Source organism: Oncorhynchus gorbuscha, linkage group LG26, assembly GCF_021184085.1.
Source record: "Oncorhynchus gorbuscha isolate QuinsamMale2020 ecotype Even-year linkage group LG26, OgorEven_v1.0, whole genome shotgun sequence".
Classification (NCBI taxonomy): domain Eukaryota; kingdom Metazoa; phylum Chordata; class Actinopteri; order Salmoniformes; family Salmonidae; genus Oncorhynchus; species Oncorhynchus gorbuscha.
The window spans coordinates 36205615-36222578 of record NC_060198.1 but is presented as its reverse complement, the minus strand read 5'-3'; the positions used below and the strand labels follow the sequence as shown (position 1 = coordinate 36222578).

Sequence of the window (16964 nt, the reverse complement as noted above, 5' to 3'; positions counted from 1 at the left end):
GGAGTGCTTCCACCTACTGGCCAGAGGCAGCACCTGCTACCAGCCCAGTCTCTCCAGACCAGACAGCCCCATTCAGTGAACACCGATGAGGCTTCCAATACAGCAGCATCTGCTCCCTCCTCACCAGTCAGTCCTCAAGGGCCCTGCAGGATGAAATCATGTCAGCTCCAGCATAAACTCAATCCGGCATGTAAATGAATGGTGGAAACTGTGAATGTTATTCATTCTTTCATTTTTTTGAGGTGGGGGAATATTGATCCCCTCCTAACCTTACCTTTGCAAGTCACAAGGTGGCGCTTCACGTTCAACTTCAGTCATTTGACTCGAGCTGTGTCCGTGGTGCTGAAATCACACTATTCTGCAAATACATAGCCGACGTTCAACATGTATTCTCCACGTGGTGATGGTGTTTCCTTATGGCCACGTAAATAAATAGGCTGCGCCGTGTAATTACATTTTCAAATAGGCTAAAGTAGGCTACGGGTATTTATCTGCTACTGATTTATCATTATCAAGCCTGAAGTCGTTCAAACCGAAGAAATGGAAAAGGAGCGAAAATCCTCCAAACAATATGGGTCTTTGGAACGAAGCAAATTGGATGGAAAAGCTGATAAGAAGGGTGAGCCTTTGAAAAATGCTTAATTATATACAGTACATAGCATAGAAAGTTGTATATATGCGGGCCGCCTTTTTATCTATTCTACTCTGAGTTTGTTTTGCATGAGGATAAATTGAGTTTGATAGAACGTGGTGCTGAAATCTTAACGTTTAATAAGTCTATTTTCTTTACAAAAAATCTCATATGTTTTGTGATTTGAAGACTTTATGAAGATTATATTTGATACTCAAAATGAGCTCCAAGTATACATTGAATACTTGCATTCAATTCAGATGAGATACACTTGTTGTCATATTCGTAATGGCTATAAGGCTCAAAATCTTACCCTGGTCCGTGTGCTGATCATAAAATGAAACACTTGATTGGGTTAATGACACTCATGGGTGAGTGGAATGGAGTAGTGATCTGATATTCTTGTGTAATGTCTGTTTTCTTCTTCTGTACTAGTAGAATCATTACATGAACATAGACCATGGATACTGTTACTGCATTTAGGAGTGAAAGCCATAACGGGAAGACAGATAGATAGATAGATAGATAGATAGATAGATAGATAGATAGATAGATAGATAGATAGATAGATAGATAGATAGATAGATAGATAGATAGATAGATAGATAGATGGACGGACGGACGGACGGACGGACGGACGGACGGACGGACGGACGGACGGACGGACGGACGGACGGACAGATCGATCTGAGAGTGAGAATTATTTTCTGAAAGAGAACTTGGTGCAACAAGGTATAGAACAGAGCGTGCAGGAGGCAGGGAGTACACTTTAAAATGACATCTGGAGGCTGGGGGCAGCAAGGCGAACTAAAGAGCTACTTTGCTTGGAATTAGTAGGCAAAATGATGGAAATTCAGGGTGTTTGAACTGAGGCTGAGGAAGTCTTTGTTTTACTTCCTCTTAGTGTTTTCGGTATGCAGAGGGGCTCAGTAGAGTGGACTGGTATCCTAAAAGAAGACGTGAAACTGCTGTTCTGACTCATTGTGTTACTCTGTCTGTACAGGTGCAGTGTGAGGATATGACTCACCTTTGCCTCTAGCTGTGACTCTTCACAGGCGACACAGGGCGAGACAGTGATGAGTCTCTAAAAAGGTGAACAGGAACGGAGTATAGCCAGCCACACACAGAGCCCTGGTAAAGCTCTGGTAATCCAAAATGACATTTTGAAATCCAATTGTGAGAAACAATTTTCACAATAGGGGCAGAATAGTGCCTCCGGGGAAAGGCACACACAGCAGGCAACCCACGATCAAAACACAGACGTCAAGCTTGAACTGAGGATTTCTTCAAAATGCGTAATTAGTGAAGATCCATTGGGGGAAAAAACTAGCAGGAGCTGCTAAAACGTAAATGATGATATGTGTGTGTTAGATGGCATTAGCCTTGTTATCCCTGGTCATTTGGCCTCTGTTTTCACCTAATGTTGTCTTTTCTGACAAGGTGAAGTAATTAAGAGCCAATTGCAGCACTGTTGGAGGAGTTATAACTGGTCTGTGAGGAGGCTGCAGGATGAACAGCAATGATGCATTACTGGGCTGCAGGATTACATAGTGGTGAGGAGTCTACCTGGACGCCTGGAGGTCAGAGGGAGTTGTTGACTCTTCAGGGCAGTTCACTATGGGAGGTGTCCTGAGTTGTCTCATTAAACTAATGTTAACTAAGAACACAATAGCATTGGATCAGAAAAGCCCCTCTGTAACATTTACATTTAAGTCATTTAGCAGACGCTCTTATCCAGAGCGACTTACAAATTGGTGCATTCACCTAGACTAAAGAAGGACATCTCAGCCTTTTAATCCAAAACTGAGATCCGAGTCATTTGTCATCATCAAGCTGCCTCAAATTCCCCTCACCATCATGCTCAGTTCTTTCACTCATCCCCAGCCAGTGTAGCTGTCATGTTTTGTCAGTGGTCCTTCTGTAGCTCAGTTGGTAGAGCATGGCGCTTGTAACGCCAGGGTAGTGGGTTCGATCCCCGGGACCACCCATACGTAGAATGTATGCACACATGACTCTAAGTCGCTTTGGATAAAAGCGTCTGCTAAATGGCATATATTATATTATTATTATTGTCTTATATTGTCTTGTCATTTTGCTTTCCCTTCTGTTCGTTTTCCCCCTGCTGGTCTTTTTAGGTTCGTTCCCTTTTTTCTCTCTCCCTCCCTCTCTCTCATCTCTCTATCGTTCCGTTCCTGCTCCCAGCTGTTCCTATTCCCCTAATCAATCATCTAATCTTTTCACACCTGTTCCGTATCTTGCCCTCTGATTAGAGTCCCTATTTCTCCCCTTGTCTTCCGTTTCTGTCCTGTCGGATCCTTGTATATTGTTCACCGTGCTGTGTCCTTGTCTCGCCCTGTCGTGTCGTGTTTCCCTCAGATGCTGCGTGGTGAGCAGGTGTCTGAGTCTGCTACGGTCAGTGCCTTCCCGAGGCAACCTACAGTTTATGGTCGAGTCTCCAGTCTGTCCTCGTCATTACGAGTGGAATTGTTTTTTATGCTTTGTTTACCGCTCCGATTTGTCTAGGAGTATTGCATATTTCCTTTACTGGAATAAAGACTCTGTTTTCGCCAAGTCGCTTTTGGGTCCTCATTCACCTGCATAACAGAAGGATCCGACAAAAGAATGGACCCAGCGACTACAGACGCTCGTAACACTGCCGTCGAGATCCAAGGAGCCATGCTCGGCAGACACGAGCAGGAATTGTCTGCTGCTCGTCATGCCGTGGAGAACCTGGCCGCTCAGGTTTCCGACCTCTCTGGACAGTTCCAGAGTCTTCGTCTCGTGCCACCTGTTACTTCCTGGTCTGCCGAGCCTCCGGAACCTAGGGTTAATAACCCACCTTGTTACTCCGGGCAGCCCACAGAGTGCCGCTCCTTTCTCACCCAGTGTGATATTGTGTTCTCTCTCCAACCCAACACATACTCTAGAGAGAGAGCTCGGGTTGCTTACGTCATATCACTCCTTACTGGCCGGGCTCGAGAGTGGGGCACAGCTATCTGGGAGGCAAGGGCTGATTGTTCTAACAATTACCAGAACTTTAAAGAGGAGATGATTCGGGTTTTTGACCGTTCAGTTTTTGGTAGGGAGGCTTCTAGGGCCCTGGCTTCCCTATGCCAAGGTGATCGATCCATAACGGATTACTCTATAGAGTTTCGCACTCTTGCTGCCTCTAGTGACTGGAACGAGCCGGCGCTGCTCACTCGTTTTCTGGAGGGACTCCACGCAGTGGTTAAAGATGAGATTCTCTCCCGGGAGGTTCCTTCCAGTGTGGACTCTTTGATTGCTCTCGCCATCCGCATAGAACGACGGGTAGATCTTCGTCACCAAGCTCGTGGAAGAGAGCTCGCGTTAACGGTGTTTCCCTGCTCCGCATCGCAACCATCTCCCTCCTCTGGCTCAGAGACTGAGCCCATGCAGCTGGGAGGTATTCGCATCTCGACTAAGGAGAGGAACGGAGGATCACCAACCGCCTGTGCCTCTATTGCGGACTTGCTGGACATTTTGTCAATTCATGTCCAGTAAAAGCCAGAGCTCATCAGTAAGCGGAGGGCTACTGGTGAGCGCTACTACTCAGGTCTCTCCATCTAGATCCTGTACTACTATGTCGGTCCATCTACGCTGGACCGGTTCGGGTGCTACATGCAGTGCCTTGATAGACTCTGGGGCTGAGGGTTGTTTTATGGATGAAGCATGGGCTCGGAAACATGACATTCCTTTCAGACAGTTAGACAAGCCTACGCCCATGTTCGCCTTAGATGGTAGTCATCTCCCCAGTATCAGATATGAGACACTACCTTTAACCCTCACAGTATCTGGTAACCACAGTGAGACTATTTCTTTTTTGATTTTTCGTTCACCTTTTACACCTGTTGTTTTGGGTCATCCCTGGCTAGTATGTCATAATCCTTCTATTAATTGGTCTAGTAATTCTATCCTATCCTGGAACGTTTCTTGTCATGTGAAGTGTTTAATGTCTGCTATCCCTCCCGTTTCTTCTGTCCCCACTTCTCAGGAGGAACCTGGCGATTTGACAGGAGTGCCGGAGGAATATCATGATCTGCGCACGGTCTTCTGTCGGTCCCGAGCCAACTCCCTTCCTCCTCACCGGTCGTATGATTGTAGTATTGATCTCCTTCCGGGGACCACTCCTCCTCGGGGTAGACTATACTCTCTGTCGGCTCCCGAACGTAAGGCTCTCGAGGATTATTTGTCTGTGTCTCTTGACGCCGGTACCGTAGTGCCTTCTTCCTCTCCGGCCGGGGCGGGGTTTTTTTTTGTTAAGAAGAAGGACGGTACTCTGCGCCCCTGCGTGGATTATCGAGGGCTGAATGACATAACGGTTAAGAATCGTTATCCGCTTCCCCTTATGTCATCAGCCTTCGAGATTCTGCAGGGAGCCAGGTGCTTTACTAAGTTGGACCTTCGTAACGCTTACCATCTTGTGCGCATCAGAGAGGGGGACGAGTGGAAAACGGCGTTTAACACTCCGTTAGGGCATTTTGAGTACCGGGTTCTGCCGTTTGGTCTCGCCAATGCGCCAGCTGTTTTTCAGGCATTAGTTAATGATGTTCTGAGAGACATGCTGAACATCTTTGTTTTTGTCTACCTTGACGATATCCTGATTTTTTCACCGTCACTCGAGATTCATGTTCAGCACGTTCGACGTGTACTCCAGTGCCTGTGTAGCTCAGTTGGTAGAGCATGGCGCTTGTAACGCCAGGGTAGTGGGTTCGATCCCCGGGACCACCCATACGTAGAATGTATGCACACATGACTGTAAGTCGCTTTGGATAAAAGCGTCTGCTAAATGGCATATATTATTATTATATTATAAGTGCTCTTTTCATGTCTCCTCCGTTACTTTTCTCGGTTCTGTTATTTCCGCTGAAGGCATTCAGATGGATTCCGCTAAGGTCCAAGCTGTCAGTGAGTGGCCCGTTCCAAGGTCACGTGTCGAGTTGCAGCGCTTTCTAGGTTTCGCTAATTTCTATCGGCGTTTCATTCGTAATTTCGGTCAAGTTGCTGCCCCTCTCACAGCTCTTACTTCTGTCAAGACGTGTTTTAAGTGGTCCGGTTCCGCCCAGGGAGCTTTTGATCTTCTAAAAGAACGTTTTACGTCCGCTCCTATCCTCGTTACTCCTGACGTCACTAGACAATTTATTGTCGAGGTTGACGCTTCAGAGGTAGGCGTGGGAGCCATTCTATCCCAGCGCTTCCAGTCTGACGATAAGGTTCATCCTTGCGCTTATTTTTCTCATCGCCTGTCGCCATCTGAACGCAACTATGATGTGGGTAACCGCGAACTGCTCGCCATCCGCTTAGCCCTAGGCGAATGGCGACAGTGGTTGGAGGGGGCGACCGTTCCTTTTGTTGTTTGGACAGACCATAAGAACCTTGAGTACATCCGTTCTGCCAAACGACTTAATGCTCGTCAAGCTCGTTGGGCGTTGTTTTTCGCTCGTTTCGAGTTTGTGATTTCTTACCGTCCGGGTAGTAAGAACACCAAGCCTGATGCCTTATCCCGTCTTTTTAGTTCTTCTGTGGCTTCTACTGATCCCGAGGGGATTCTTCCTTATGGGCGTGTTGTCGGGTTGACAGTCTGGGGAATTGAAAGACAGGTTAAGCAAGCACTCACGCACACTGCGTCGCCGCGCGCTTGTCCTAGTAACCTTCTTTTCGTTCCTGTTTCTCCTCGTCTGGCTGTTCTTCAGTGGGCTCACTCTGCCAAGTTAGCTGGTCATCCCGGCGTTCGAGGTACTCTTGCTTCTATTCGCCAGCGCTTTTGGTGGCCTACTCAGGAGCGTGACACGCGCCGTTTCGTGGCTGCTTGTTCGGACTGCGCGCAGACTAAGTCAGGTAACTCTCCTCCTGCCGGTCGTCTCAGACCGCTTCCCATTCCTTCTCGACCATGGTCTCACATCGCCCTAGACTTCATTACCGGTCTGCCTTTGTCTGCGGGGAAGACTGTGATTCTTACGGTTGTTGATAGGTTCTCTAAGGCGGCACATTTCATTCCCCTCGCTAAACTTCCTTCCGCTAAGGGAGACGGCACAAATCATCATCGAGAATGTGTTCAGAATTCATGGCCTCCCGTTAGACGCCGTTTCAGACAGAGGCCCGCAATTCACGTCACAGTTTTGGAGGGAGTTCTGTCGTTTGATTGGTGCATCCGTCAGTCTCTCTTCCGGGTTTCATCCCCAGTCTAACGGTCAAGCAGAGAGGGCCAATCAGACGATTGGTCGCATACTACGCAGCCTTTCTTTCAGAAACCCTGCGTCTTGGGCAGAACAGCTCCCCTGGGCAGAATACGCTCACAACTCGCTTCCTTCGTCTGCTACCGGGTTATCTCCGTTTCAGAGTAGTCTGGGTTACCAGCCTCCTCTGTTCTCATCCCAGCTTGCCGAGTCCAGCGTTCCCTCCGCTCAAGCGTTTGTCCAACGTTGTGAGCGCACCTGGAGGAGGGTGAGGTCTGCACTTTGCCGTTACAGGGCACAGACTGTGAGAGCCGCCAATAAACGTAGGATTAAGAGTCCTAGGTATTGTTGCGGCCAGAGAGTGTGGCTTTCCACTCGCAACCTTCCTCTTACGACAGCTTCTCGTAAGTTGACTCCGCGGTTCATTGGTCCGTTCCGTGTCTCCCAGGTCGTCAATCCTGTCGCTGTGCGACTGCTTCTTCCGCGACATCTTCGTCGCGTCCATCCTGTCTTCCATGTCTCCTGTGTCAAGCCCTTTCTTCGCACCCCCGTTCGTCTTCCCTCCCCCCCTCCCGTCCTTGTCGAGAGCGCACCTATTTACAAGGTACGTAGGATCATGGACATGCGTTCTCGGGGACGGGGTCACCAATACTTAGTGGATTGGGAGGGTTACGGTCCTGAGGAGAGGAGTTGGGTCCCGTCTCGGGACGTGCTGGACCGTTCGCTGATTGATGATTTCCTCCGTTGCCGCCAGGATTCCTCCTCGAGTGCGCCAGGAGGCGCTCGGTGAGTGGGGGGGGTACTGTCATGTTTTGTCTTATATTGTCTTGTCATTTTGCTTTCCCTTCTGTTCGTTTTCCCCCTGCTGGTCTTTTTAGGTTCGTTCCCTTTTTTCTCTCTCCCTCCCTCTCTCTCTTCTCTCTATCGTTCCGTTCCTGCTCCCAGCTGTTCCTATTCCCCTAATCAATCATCTAATCTTTTCACACCTGTTCCGTATCTTGCCCTCTGATTAGAGTCCCTATTTCTCCCCTTGTCTTCCGTTTCTGTCCTGTCGGATCCTTGTATATTGTTCACCGTGCTGTGTCCTTGTCTCGCCCTGTCGTGTCGTGTTTCCCTCAGATGCTGCGTGGTGAGCAGGTGTCTGAGTCTGCTACGGTCAGTGCCTTCCCGAGGCAACCTACAGTTTATGGTCGAGTCTCCAGTCTGTCCTCGTCATTACGAGTGGAATTGTTTTTTATGCTTTGTTTACCGCTCCGATTTGTCTAGGAGTATTGCATATTTCCTTTACTGGAATAAAGACTCCGTTTTCGCCAAGTCGCTTTTGGGTCCTCATTCACCTGCATAACAGTAGCGCACGTCTGTAGAGCTTTACACTGAGCAATGGATGGTTTATTCCAATTATCCAACCCATCGTCTGTTGTAGGATGGAGCATTTCTAGACCAAATGAAGAGGATCTACATGATTATCAGTTATTGTAAACTAGTCCTAATTCCAAATGATTTATTGTTGTAGTTGCCCAATATACGTTCATGCACCAGTTGGTTATGCATTGTTTACGTATGTATAGTGTTTGACAGTTCTAAGCCACTGCAGGTTGAGATGACTATAATGGAAATTATATTCCGTGTGTCATATCATCTTGGGAAACTAGGATCTCCTCACGGATAGCAATCACAGAGCTTCACAGACTATGACCAATGAAACAGACCGGCCCCCTCCTGGCACCACTGCCAAATTAGGAAATGTTAATGAGACTGCACGAGTACTGACTACTCAACTGATGACCTTAACCAGTTCATTATAGATTCTAGAAATGTACTAGTTCATGGGTGCTCAGCATCTCTTTCCTACTTTAATTGTCACTGATTCTGTCTTCTTTCTCATTGTCTGAGATTATTTCTCATTGTTCATGAAACTCAGACATGTATCAATATCCCGAATTCAACTGTTTAGCGAGAGCTGCCGTCATGCCATCCCAATCTCAGCACCACTGAGTCTCTGCCCAGCCTGGCAGTGTGCCACTCAGAAAGGCACGTTCCCTCCATGCTGTCCCACTGGGGGAGGAAACCCAGGAAGCGTGCTGCACACATGCTGTAATTAAGGCAGGCTGAAGACACACTCACCACCATGCACCCACCCACCCACCACTTATGTTGCTGCCATACTTTTTACTATTGTTGTTGTTATTATTATTATTATTTACCCTGGTCACCAGTCACTTTCTCATAATCTCTGCCTACATGTACATATCTACCTCAATACTCCAGTATCCCTGTACATTGTACATTTGGTGCTGGCACTGACCTTGTATATAGCTTTTTTTTCTCATGTTTTGATTGAGTTTTTTCTTAGTTATACTATTTTGATATTGAATACTTCACTGTTGGGTAGGGTTTGCAAGTTAAGCATCTCACTGTACTTGTGCATGTGACAAATGAAACTTCTATGACACGATCATGTTGTGTTAGGATAGGTGGCGCAAGCAGAATAAGCAGTCATTTGTTCCCATTTTTGTGCTGATGCACAGTACTATGTCAATGTAGCAGTAGAATAACTTGCTAATACACTAAATGACCAAAAGTATGTGGACAGCTGGTCGACATCTCATTCCATTCCATCTCATTAATATGGAGTTGGTCCCCCTTTGCTGCTATAACAGCCTCCACTATTCTGGGAAGGCTTTCCACTAGATGTTGGAACACTGTTGCAGGGTCTTGCTTCCATTCAGCCACAAGAGCATTAGTGAGGTCGAGCACTGATTTTTGGCTGATTAGGCCTGTTTGATGGGGTTGAGGTCAGGGCTCTGTGTAGGCCAGTCAAGTTCTTCCACACCTCAACAAACCATTTCTGTATGGACATCACTCTGAAACAGGAAAGGGTCTTCCCCAAACTGTTGCCATAAAGTTGAAAGCACAGAATCATCGATAATGTCATTGTATGCTGTAGCATTAAGATTTCCCTTCACTGGAACTAAGGAGCTTAGCTGAACCATGAAGAAACAGCCACAGACACATTATTCCACCTCCACCAAAGTTTACAGTTGGAACTATGCATTGGAGCAGGTAGCGTTCTCCTGGCATCCGCCAAACCCAGTTTTGTCCGTCAGACTACCAGATGGTGAAGCGTGATTCATCACTTCCGAGAACTCGTTTCCACTGCTCCAGAGTCCAATGGCAGCGAGCTTTACACCACTCCAGCCGATGCTTGGCATTGCACACGGTGATCTTAGGCTTGTGTGCGGCTGCTCAGCCATGAAACCCCATATCATGAAGATCCCAACGAACAGTTATTGTGCTGACGTTGTTTCCAGAGGCAGTTTGGAACTCGGTAGTGAGTGTTGCAACCGAGGGCAGACGATTTCTGCGCGTTATGAGCTTCAGCACTCGCCGGTCCTGTTCTGTAAGCCTGTGTGGCCTACCACTTCGCGGCTGAGGCGTTGTTGCTCCTAGACGTTTCCACTTCACAATAACAGCACTTACAGTTGACCGGAGCAGCTCTAGCAGGGCAGAAATTTGACGAACTGACTTGTTGGAAACTTGTTGGAAAAGTGGCATCCTATGACGGTGCCACGTTGTAAGTCACTGAGCACTGAGCTCACTGGGCCATTCTACTGCCAATGTTTTTATATACAGTGTATCTTTGTTTTCTTGTTTCCCTTCCAGCAGAGGAAGACATTGTCTCAATGGCGGACTCCACCATCACAATAGATCACATCGAAGGGGAGCTTTTCAGAATCGAGAGGATACGTGATGTTCTAGTACGGAGGGAATCCGAACTAAGATACATGTGAGCATTTTTTTAAATAACTATCCAATCATACCAACACTCAGTTTCGGACTCTTTTGGTGATTTATCAAAGCCCTCTAGTATGAGGTAGAAGAACAGGATACTCATGTTGGGCCTTTTCAGTCACACATAACATCCATGCCCTGGCTCCTTGTGGAATGGGTTGGTGTTGAACTGTAGCAGGTTTTCACAGGGCTCATTTAGGGTTGATCCCCTCAGACTTGGTGACGCTCCACATATGACAGCATCGAGAGATTGTGCATGAAGGCGAATACTGTGTAGAGGACAGCAGCTTGCTGTCCTATTAGTCTACCAGCTCAGCTCGTACACTTGTCTCAACACTGCACATGCACTTTGTTCTAAGAACAGACGGTTTTATACTCCTCTCTGTCCGATCCCCTTGTCTGTAATGTTTCTTCTTCATTATTGTGACATGTGCAGGGGAAAGAGGGGAGAGACTCAGAGAAAAGATAATGATGCTGGGTATGGGAAGGTCCAGTTTCTGGGGAGATGTGCACCGATGCGTACAGTAGGCTACATTCTCACTGTTCCTCCTCAAGACCTTAACTTTCTGGGTTGGAGCTTACATATAGGAAACCCTTTAATCAAAGTAAAACATCCTATTGGATTTCTGTGAGAATCAGTATGATTACTGAACACTAACCCTGCTCTACACTAACAATAATCACTATTGGCCTGGTAAACAAGCGCACTTCCGCTCCCCATTAAGTAGATGAGCACAGCGGCACAGAGAGCTTTTCTCACTTCTTACTGTATCTGTGATTCCTCGTCTTTCATCTCCAGGGACAGGAGCATATTGACGCCAGTCGCTGCAGAGCTCAAGGTCTTTTCAAGGCTGACCACAGCTCTAACAGAGAGAAACTGAACAGTGATAGCATAATACCTTTGTTCATGTGGAAAGGTAATTACTGTTAGGTTTCTGATGTGTAAAGTAGCTTGTTTCCTTATCTACTTAGGTGGAAGTGAAATTAAAAACTAACAACATGACACGGTTTACATATGGAATTAAATGAGAACTCTCATTTGCATGCAGTGCATTCGGTGTATGCAGTTCAGTGTGTATTCTTTAATGCTGTAGGCCCCACGAGGTGCTTTATTGTGAACGTGTAATGTTGGGATGCAGCTTCAGACACAATGACAGAGCAATACAAAGGGAATCCATATTAAAGCACGTACACAATATCTATGCAAATAAGCTGTGATGCAGGTACTGTATTGGTCACTCCTATGAAGTGGCTTGAAAATAATAACACATTTCCTGTGTTTAAAGGGCTTGGGGCATGTTTATCTAGGAGTTCATTTTCCTCTTATTGTCTGATGGAAAAGCCCAGTTATCCAGAGCCTCAGTGTCTGACCAGTGTATTGTTTACTTAAACCTCCCTACCTGAGTCAATTAGTGAAATGAGATATGATGCAGCTGCAGCTCAGATAGATGGGGAGTGACTCATTCTCAGAGGCCCTGTGGCATCCGAGTTAATTCAGCTAATAAACCCTCAGGCAACAATAATTTCAGTCCACCTGGGAAGAGGAGAAAGCTAATTTAGTTTGCCATTTCCACTGAAGTGGTTTCTGTCTGTAGGATAGGCTAATATGGTTATTGCTATCATGTCTATGTTTACCAATCTGAAATGGGAAATCGCTTAAATTCTATAGCGTTACATTCTACTATGTATTTGTCCATTTAAATGTACTATGTTCAAATCGCTTGTGGAGTCACAAAATTGTATTTTTAAATCAAAGTAATTATCTCCACACTCATCGAGAGTATCTCTCCCAGTCTCCTAGCTCTGCCTGTCAGGCAGTTTTTTCAGTCGGCAGCAATTCTTTTTTAATCGCTATAATTCGCTGTTGTTATATTCACCACGTTCTAATGGAGGAGTCATTGCAGAAGCTGAGAGCTTCAGGAAAGTTATGCCTCAGTAGACAGGACAACTCCAGGGTTGTCTGGCACATTGTGGTCCCAGGGGAAGGGTGATCACATCAGAAGGTCCTCTATGTCACAACCCTTATTACTTATTAAGTGTTAACCCTCGTGTGGGTTATACATGCAAGCCACAGTGTCTTCAGAGAGACCACTCAACACTGGAGCCAGCATCATTGTATCTTTAAGACTACAATCTCTCCGTCCTCTGTATTGTAGCATTCTATATGGGCTTCAATTGTTCTGTCAATAAGAGCAATTAGGATTGATTGCTGAGTGTCAGACTAAGTGTAGTACAGGGAGAAGAACAGCCACTGTATTGACAGTCGATATGTGACAGGATCCGATTCTCACCTCGTCCTGGGTTCTCTTCCTCTGGGTCATACTAAACGGCTGTGAAGAAAGATTGCCTTTGAAGTATATCAATGTGGTTTATGATTGAGAATGAAATAGATTCCTCCATTTTTTCCCCCCTCAGGATGGACGACATTCAGCTTTGCAAGGAAATCACACGGCTGAAAAAAGAACTTCAGAAGCTGGTGTCTGTTTCAGGTAGGCTACTCTTAGAAGAAAGTGTTCCAAAAAGGTTCTTTGACTGTTCCCTTAAGAGAACCCTTTTTGGTTCCAGGTAGAAGCCTTTTTGGTTCCAGGTATAACCGTTTTGATTTCCAAGTAGAACCCTCTGTGGAAAATGTTCTACATGGAACACAAAAGGGTTATTACACCTGTGACCAAAAGGGTTCTATCTGGAACCAAAAAGGGTTCTTCAAACCCTTTTGGTTTCTAGATGGCATATTTTTTATGTGAGGTGACTCTCTCTCTGTGTGAGGTGAGGTGTTCAATTCACATTATAGAGAGCACACACTCGCTTTGCCAGAAAATGAGGAAATATCTGCATCAAAAGGGCTTATGGTCCAGCTAGTGCTCTAGGAAAACTAATAATAAAAGATTTGCAGGACAGACAAGCAGAAGATTTGGAGCACAACGTCCTCATTATCTCAGCTTATCATTTCAATGTTTCAGCCCCAGCCTCTCTCTGGTTTATCTCACATTTGGTAGGTTAGATCCAGTGGTAATGCTATCCACGCCACTTTCTCAGTATTATAACAGGAACACCATGCACAGTCATCTGGTGGTTACAGATCCATCAGCCTAAGATTCATTTGCCTGTGTAACGGCGTTCGTCTGTTGAAGAAAGAGAGTCGGACCGAAATGCAGCGTGTTGGTTACTCATGACTTTAATGAAATGAATCGCGGTACATGAAATAACTTAAACTAAATACAAAAACAACAGAACGGAACGTGAAACTAATTACAGCCTATCTGGTGACTACAACACAGAGACAGGTACAAACACCCATGAAATACAAAGCGAAACTATGGCTCCCTAAATACGGTTCCCAATCAGAGACAACGAGGATCACCTGACTCTGATTGAGAATCGCCTCAGGCAGCCAAGCCTATACAACACCCCTAATTAGCCGCGATCCCAAATACTACAAACCCCAATACGAAAACAACATATAAACCCATGTCACACCCTGGCCACCCAAACATATAACAAAAACACAAAATACAATGACCAAGGCGTGACAGCCTGGTTCTTAATCTTGAACTGGAGCTGTATCAATGCTTAATGTTTCCTAACATCTATGATTACTATATGAACTGTCTGTGACTGCTGTATGACCACTCCATGACTAGACTGTCTGTATGACTCCAGACACAGACAAATCCAACGAGGACCGGCAGAGGGAGGAGGAGTTGCTGCAGCAGATCCACAAGCTGGTGGAGACCAGGGACTTCCTGGTGGATGACGTGGAGTTTGAGAGGCTCAGGTGAGTGCTGCCATGATCTTAAAGGCAAGGAGGTTTGGGCCATCATGTTCTGAAAGGCAAGGGCTACCGTAGCTATCCATGTTGCCGAAGTAGCATCTAGTGACTATTAATATTGGTGACACAGTCATTGTCACCTCTGAGCCATACTGTATCTGAGCCAGTTGGGGAACATTCTTCCATGTCGCTGTCAATGTGAATTAAACCCACACGATCGATCTGTTGAGGTGGATTTAAAAGGGTATTTTTCACTTCTGTGGTTTATAGAGTATTGTATTCTCTCTAGAAGCTGGGCTGAGCGTTGTGTGTTGCTCAGTGTATATTTAGTGTAAATAACAGTGAGTCACACGGAGGAAGCAAGCCCCTTCCACATTGCATGTGTTTACAGCGCTAAATTAGCTGTCTTGCATGTCAGGCATCCCTGCTTCTCTGACTACAAGTCTGAGTGACACTTTTGACAGCTCTCAGAAAGGTGGGTGATACGTGGGAAGCAGATACTTAATAATTTACAGTAAAGTGATGTTGACAGTAGAAAATCATGAAGAGAAAATGATGCATTGTTAAAGTGAATTCACACCATCCACACATATGAACAAATGTCAGAGGTGTTCTTTTATGCCTCTGTCTCTATCCAGTTGTTTGGTTGGTTATTTGTTGTGTTTGTGTGTGTGTGTGTGTGTGTGCGTGCGTGCGTGCGTGCGTGCGTGCGTGCGTGCGTGCGTGCGTGCGTGCGTGCGTGCGTGCGTGTGTGTGTGTGTGTGTGTGTGTGTGTGTGTGTGTGTGTGTGTGTGTGTGTGTGTGTGTGTGTGTGTGTGTGTGTGTGTGTGTGTGTGTGTGTGTGTGCGTGCTTATGTATGACTGTGTTTTATGGCAACAGGGGCTGTGAAAGTCGCTCTGGATAAGAGCGTCTGCTAAATGACTTAAATGTAAATGTAAATGTAAAGCTATAGGAAGATTTTACCCTTTGTTAACTGTGCTCATACCACTAAATCTCCTTCAACAGGGAGATAGAGGAGGACAAAGAAATGGCTGATTTCTTGCAGTCTAAATTCTCAAAGACCTCAAAGAAAAAAGGTATGTGCAAATGTGTTACCATAGTGCTGTTAGTCAAGGCTCTAATATGAAGCTTCCTTATGTGCAGTTAGTCCAAGACGCATTGAATGAACCAAGTTCAAATATGATAACATTAACAATGGTGATGATGATGATAATGATGTCTCTTTTTTCCCCAGATGTCACAGAGGACCTAAGGATGACCTCCAAAGCCCAGCAGACTTCGTCCACTCCCTTCGTCACCAAAACTGGTCTCACCCTTCTGAAGGAGTGCTGCGGCTTCACATGCTCTGTCATGTAGACTCCCAGCCCTGTGGAGAGACGGAGAGACGTTGTTGGTTTCTGGATGGGGTTATTTGTGTTGAGTGGGCAGACAGAGCTCTCATACTTTGACTATAACCCTAAACATATGTACAGTGACGGTTGGGACTGTGTTCCCATCAATTAATGTATTGCTGGGTCATTGCACCAATTTAGTGCATTTTGAGAATTGTAAAAAAACAACTTTAGATTTCAGCAAATTTTTACATTCTGTAATATATATATGTCATATATATGACTGAGTCAAATAGGCTATAGATATGTCATATATATGACTGAGTCAAATAGGCTATAGATATGTCATATATATGACTGAGTCAAATAGGCTATAGATATGTCATATATATGACTGAGTCAAATAGGCTATAGATATGTCATATATATGACTGAGTCAAATAGGCTATAGATATGTCATATATATGACTGAGTCAAATAGGCTATAGATATGTCATATATATGACTGAGTCAAATAGGCTATAGATATGTCAAATATATATGACTGATGTCATATATATGACTGAGTCAAATAGGCTATAGATATGTCATATATATGACTGAGTCAAATAGGCTATAGATATGTCATATATATGACTGAGTCAAATAGGCTATAGATATGTCATATATATATGACTGAGTCAAATAGGCCATATATATGTCATATATATGACTGAGTCAAATAGGCCATATATATGTCATATATATGACTGAGTCAAATAGGCTATAGATATGTCATATATATGACTGAGTCAAATAGGTTATAGATATGTCATATATATGACTAAGTCAAATAGGCTATAGATATGTCATATATATGACTGAGTCAAATAGGCTATAGATATGTCATATATATATGACTTGACTCAGCCAAGTCCCTAAATCAACACATATCTTCTTCATCGCCATGGTCAAAATAAGTATTCTGGTCTGTGACCATGTTTCAATGAACAAAAAGAGGTACTATCATTTAGACAGAATGAAAATGACAACGGAACGTTTCCATTCGGATACATTCTTTTAATCTGTAGCAAATGGAAATGGAAATGACTATCTGGCCACCCTTGGATGGTTGGTGTATATTTGTGGACGTACAAATGAGGAAAGCTGTCTGTAAAACCTGTAGTGTGATTTGACACGGTGAGTGACTACGTTTAAAAGCTCTGCAGCAGGAGAGTCATTGAGCACCAGGTTAATGGCAATTATC

The 16964-nt window shown here is 45.2% G+C and overlaps 1 protein-coding gene across 2 annotated transcripts; it reads left to right on the top strand.

The window, feature by feature from the left end:
- Positions 1–364: 364 nt before the first annotated feature.
- Positions 365–16238, top strand: zgc:171844 (uncharacterized protein LOC100151763 homolog). 2 transcript variants are annotated; one of them, XM_046329945.1, is made up of 6 exons: positions 365–619; positions 10492–10612; positions 13033–13106; positions 14278–14392; positions 15393–15463; positions 15622–16238. In XM_046329945.1, exons 1-6 carry the CDS (start codon positions 541–543, stop codon positions 15741–15743), a joined length of 582 nt encoding a protein of 193 aa, XP_046185901.1. In that variant the 5' UTR covers positions 365–540; the 3' UTR covers positions 15744–16238. The 2 variants fall into 2 exon arrangements, with proteins under 2 accessions (XP_046185901.1, XP_046185900.1); XM_046329944.1 differs by having other exon boundaries at positions 10489–10612.
- Positions 16239–16964: the final 726 nt, after the last annotated feature.

Bases quoted from the DNA above. Each gene is read 5' to 3' on its own strand.
- zgc:171844 (XM_046329944.1), top strand. From the start codon at position 541: ATGGAAAAGGAGCGAAAATCCTCCAAACAATATGGGTCTTTGGAACGA. The intron at 10,613-13,032 runs GTGAGCATTTTT...TTCCCCCCTCAG, and splicing joins GAATCCGAACTAAGATACAT to GATGGACGACATTCAGCTTT. The intron at 14,393-15,392 runs GTGAGTGCTGCC...CTCCTTCAACAG, and splicing joins GTGGAGTTTGAGAGGCTCAG to GGAGATAGAGGAGGACAAAG.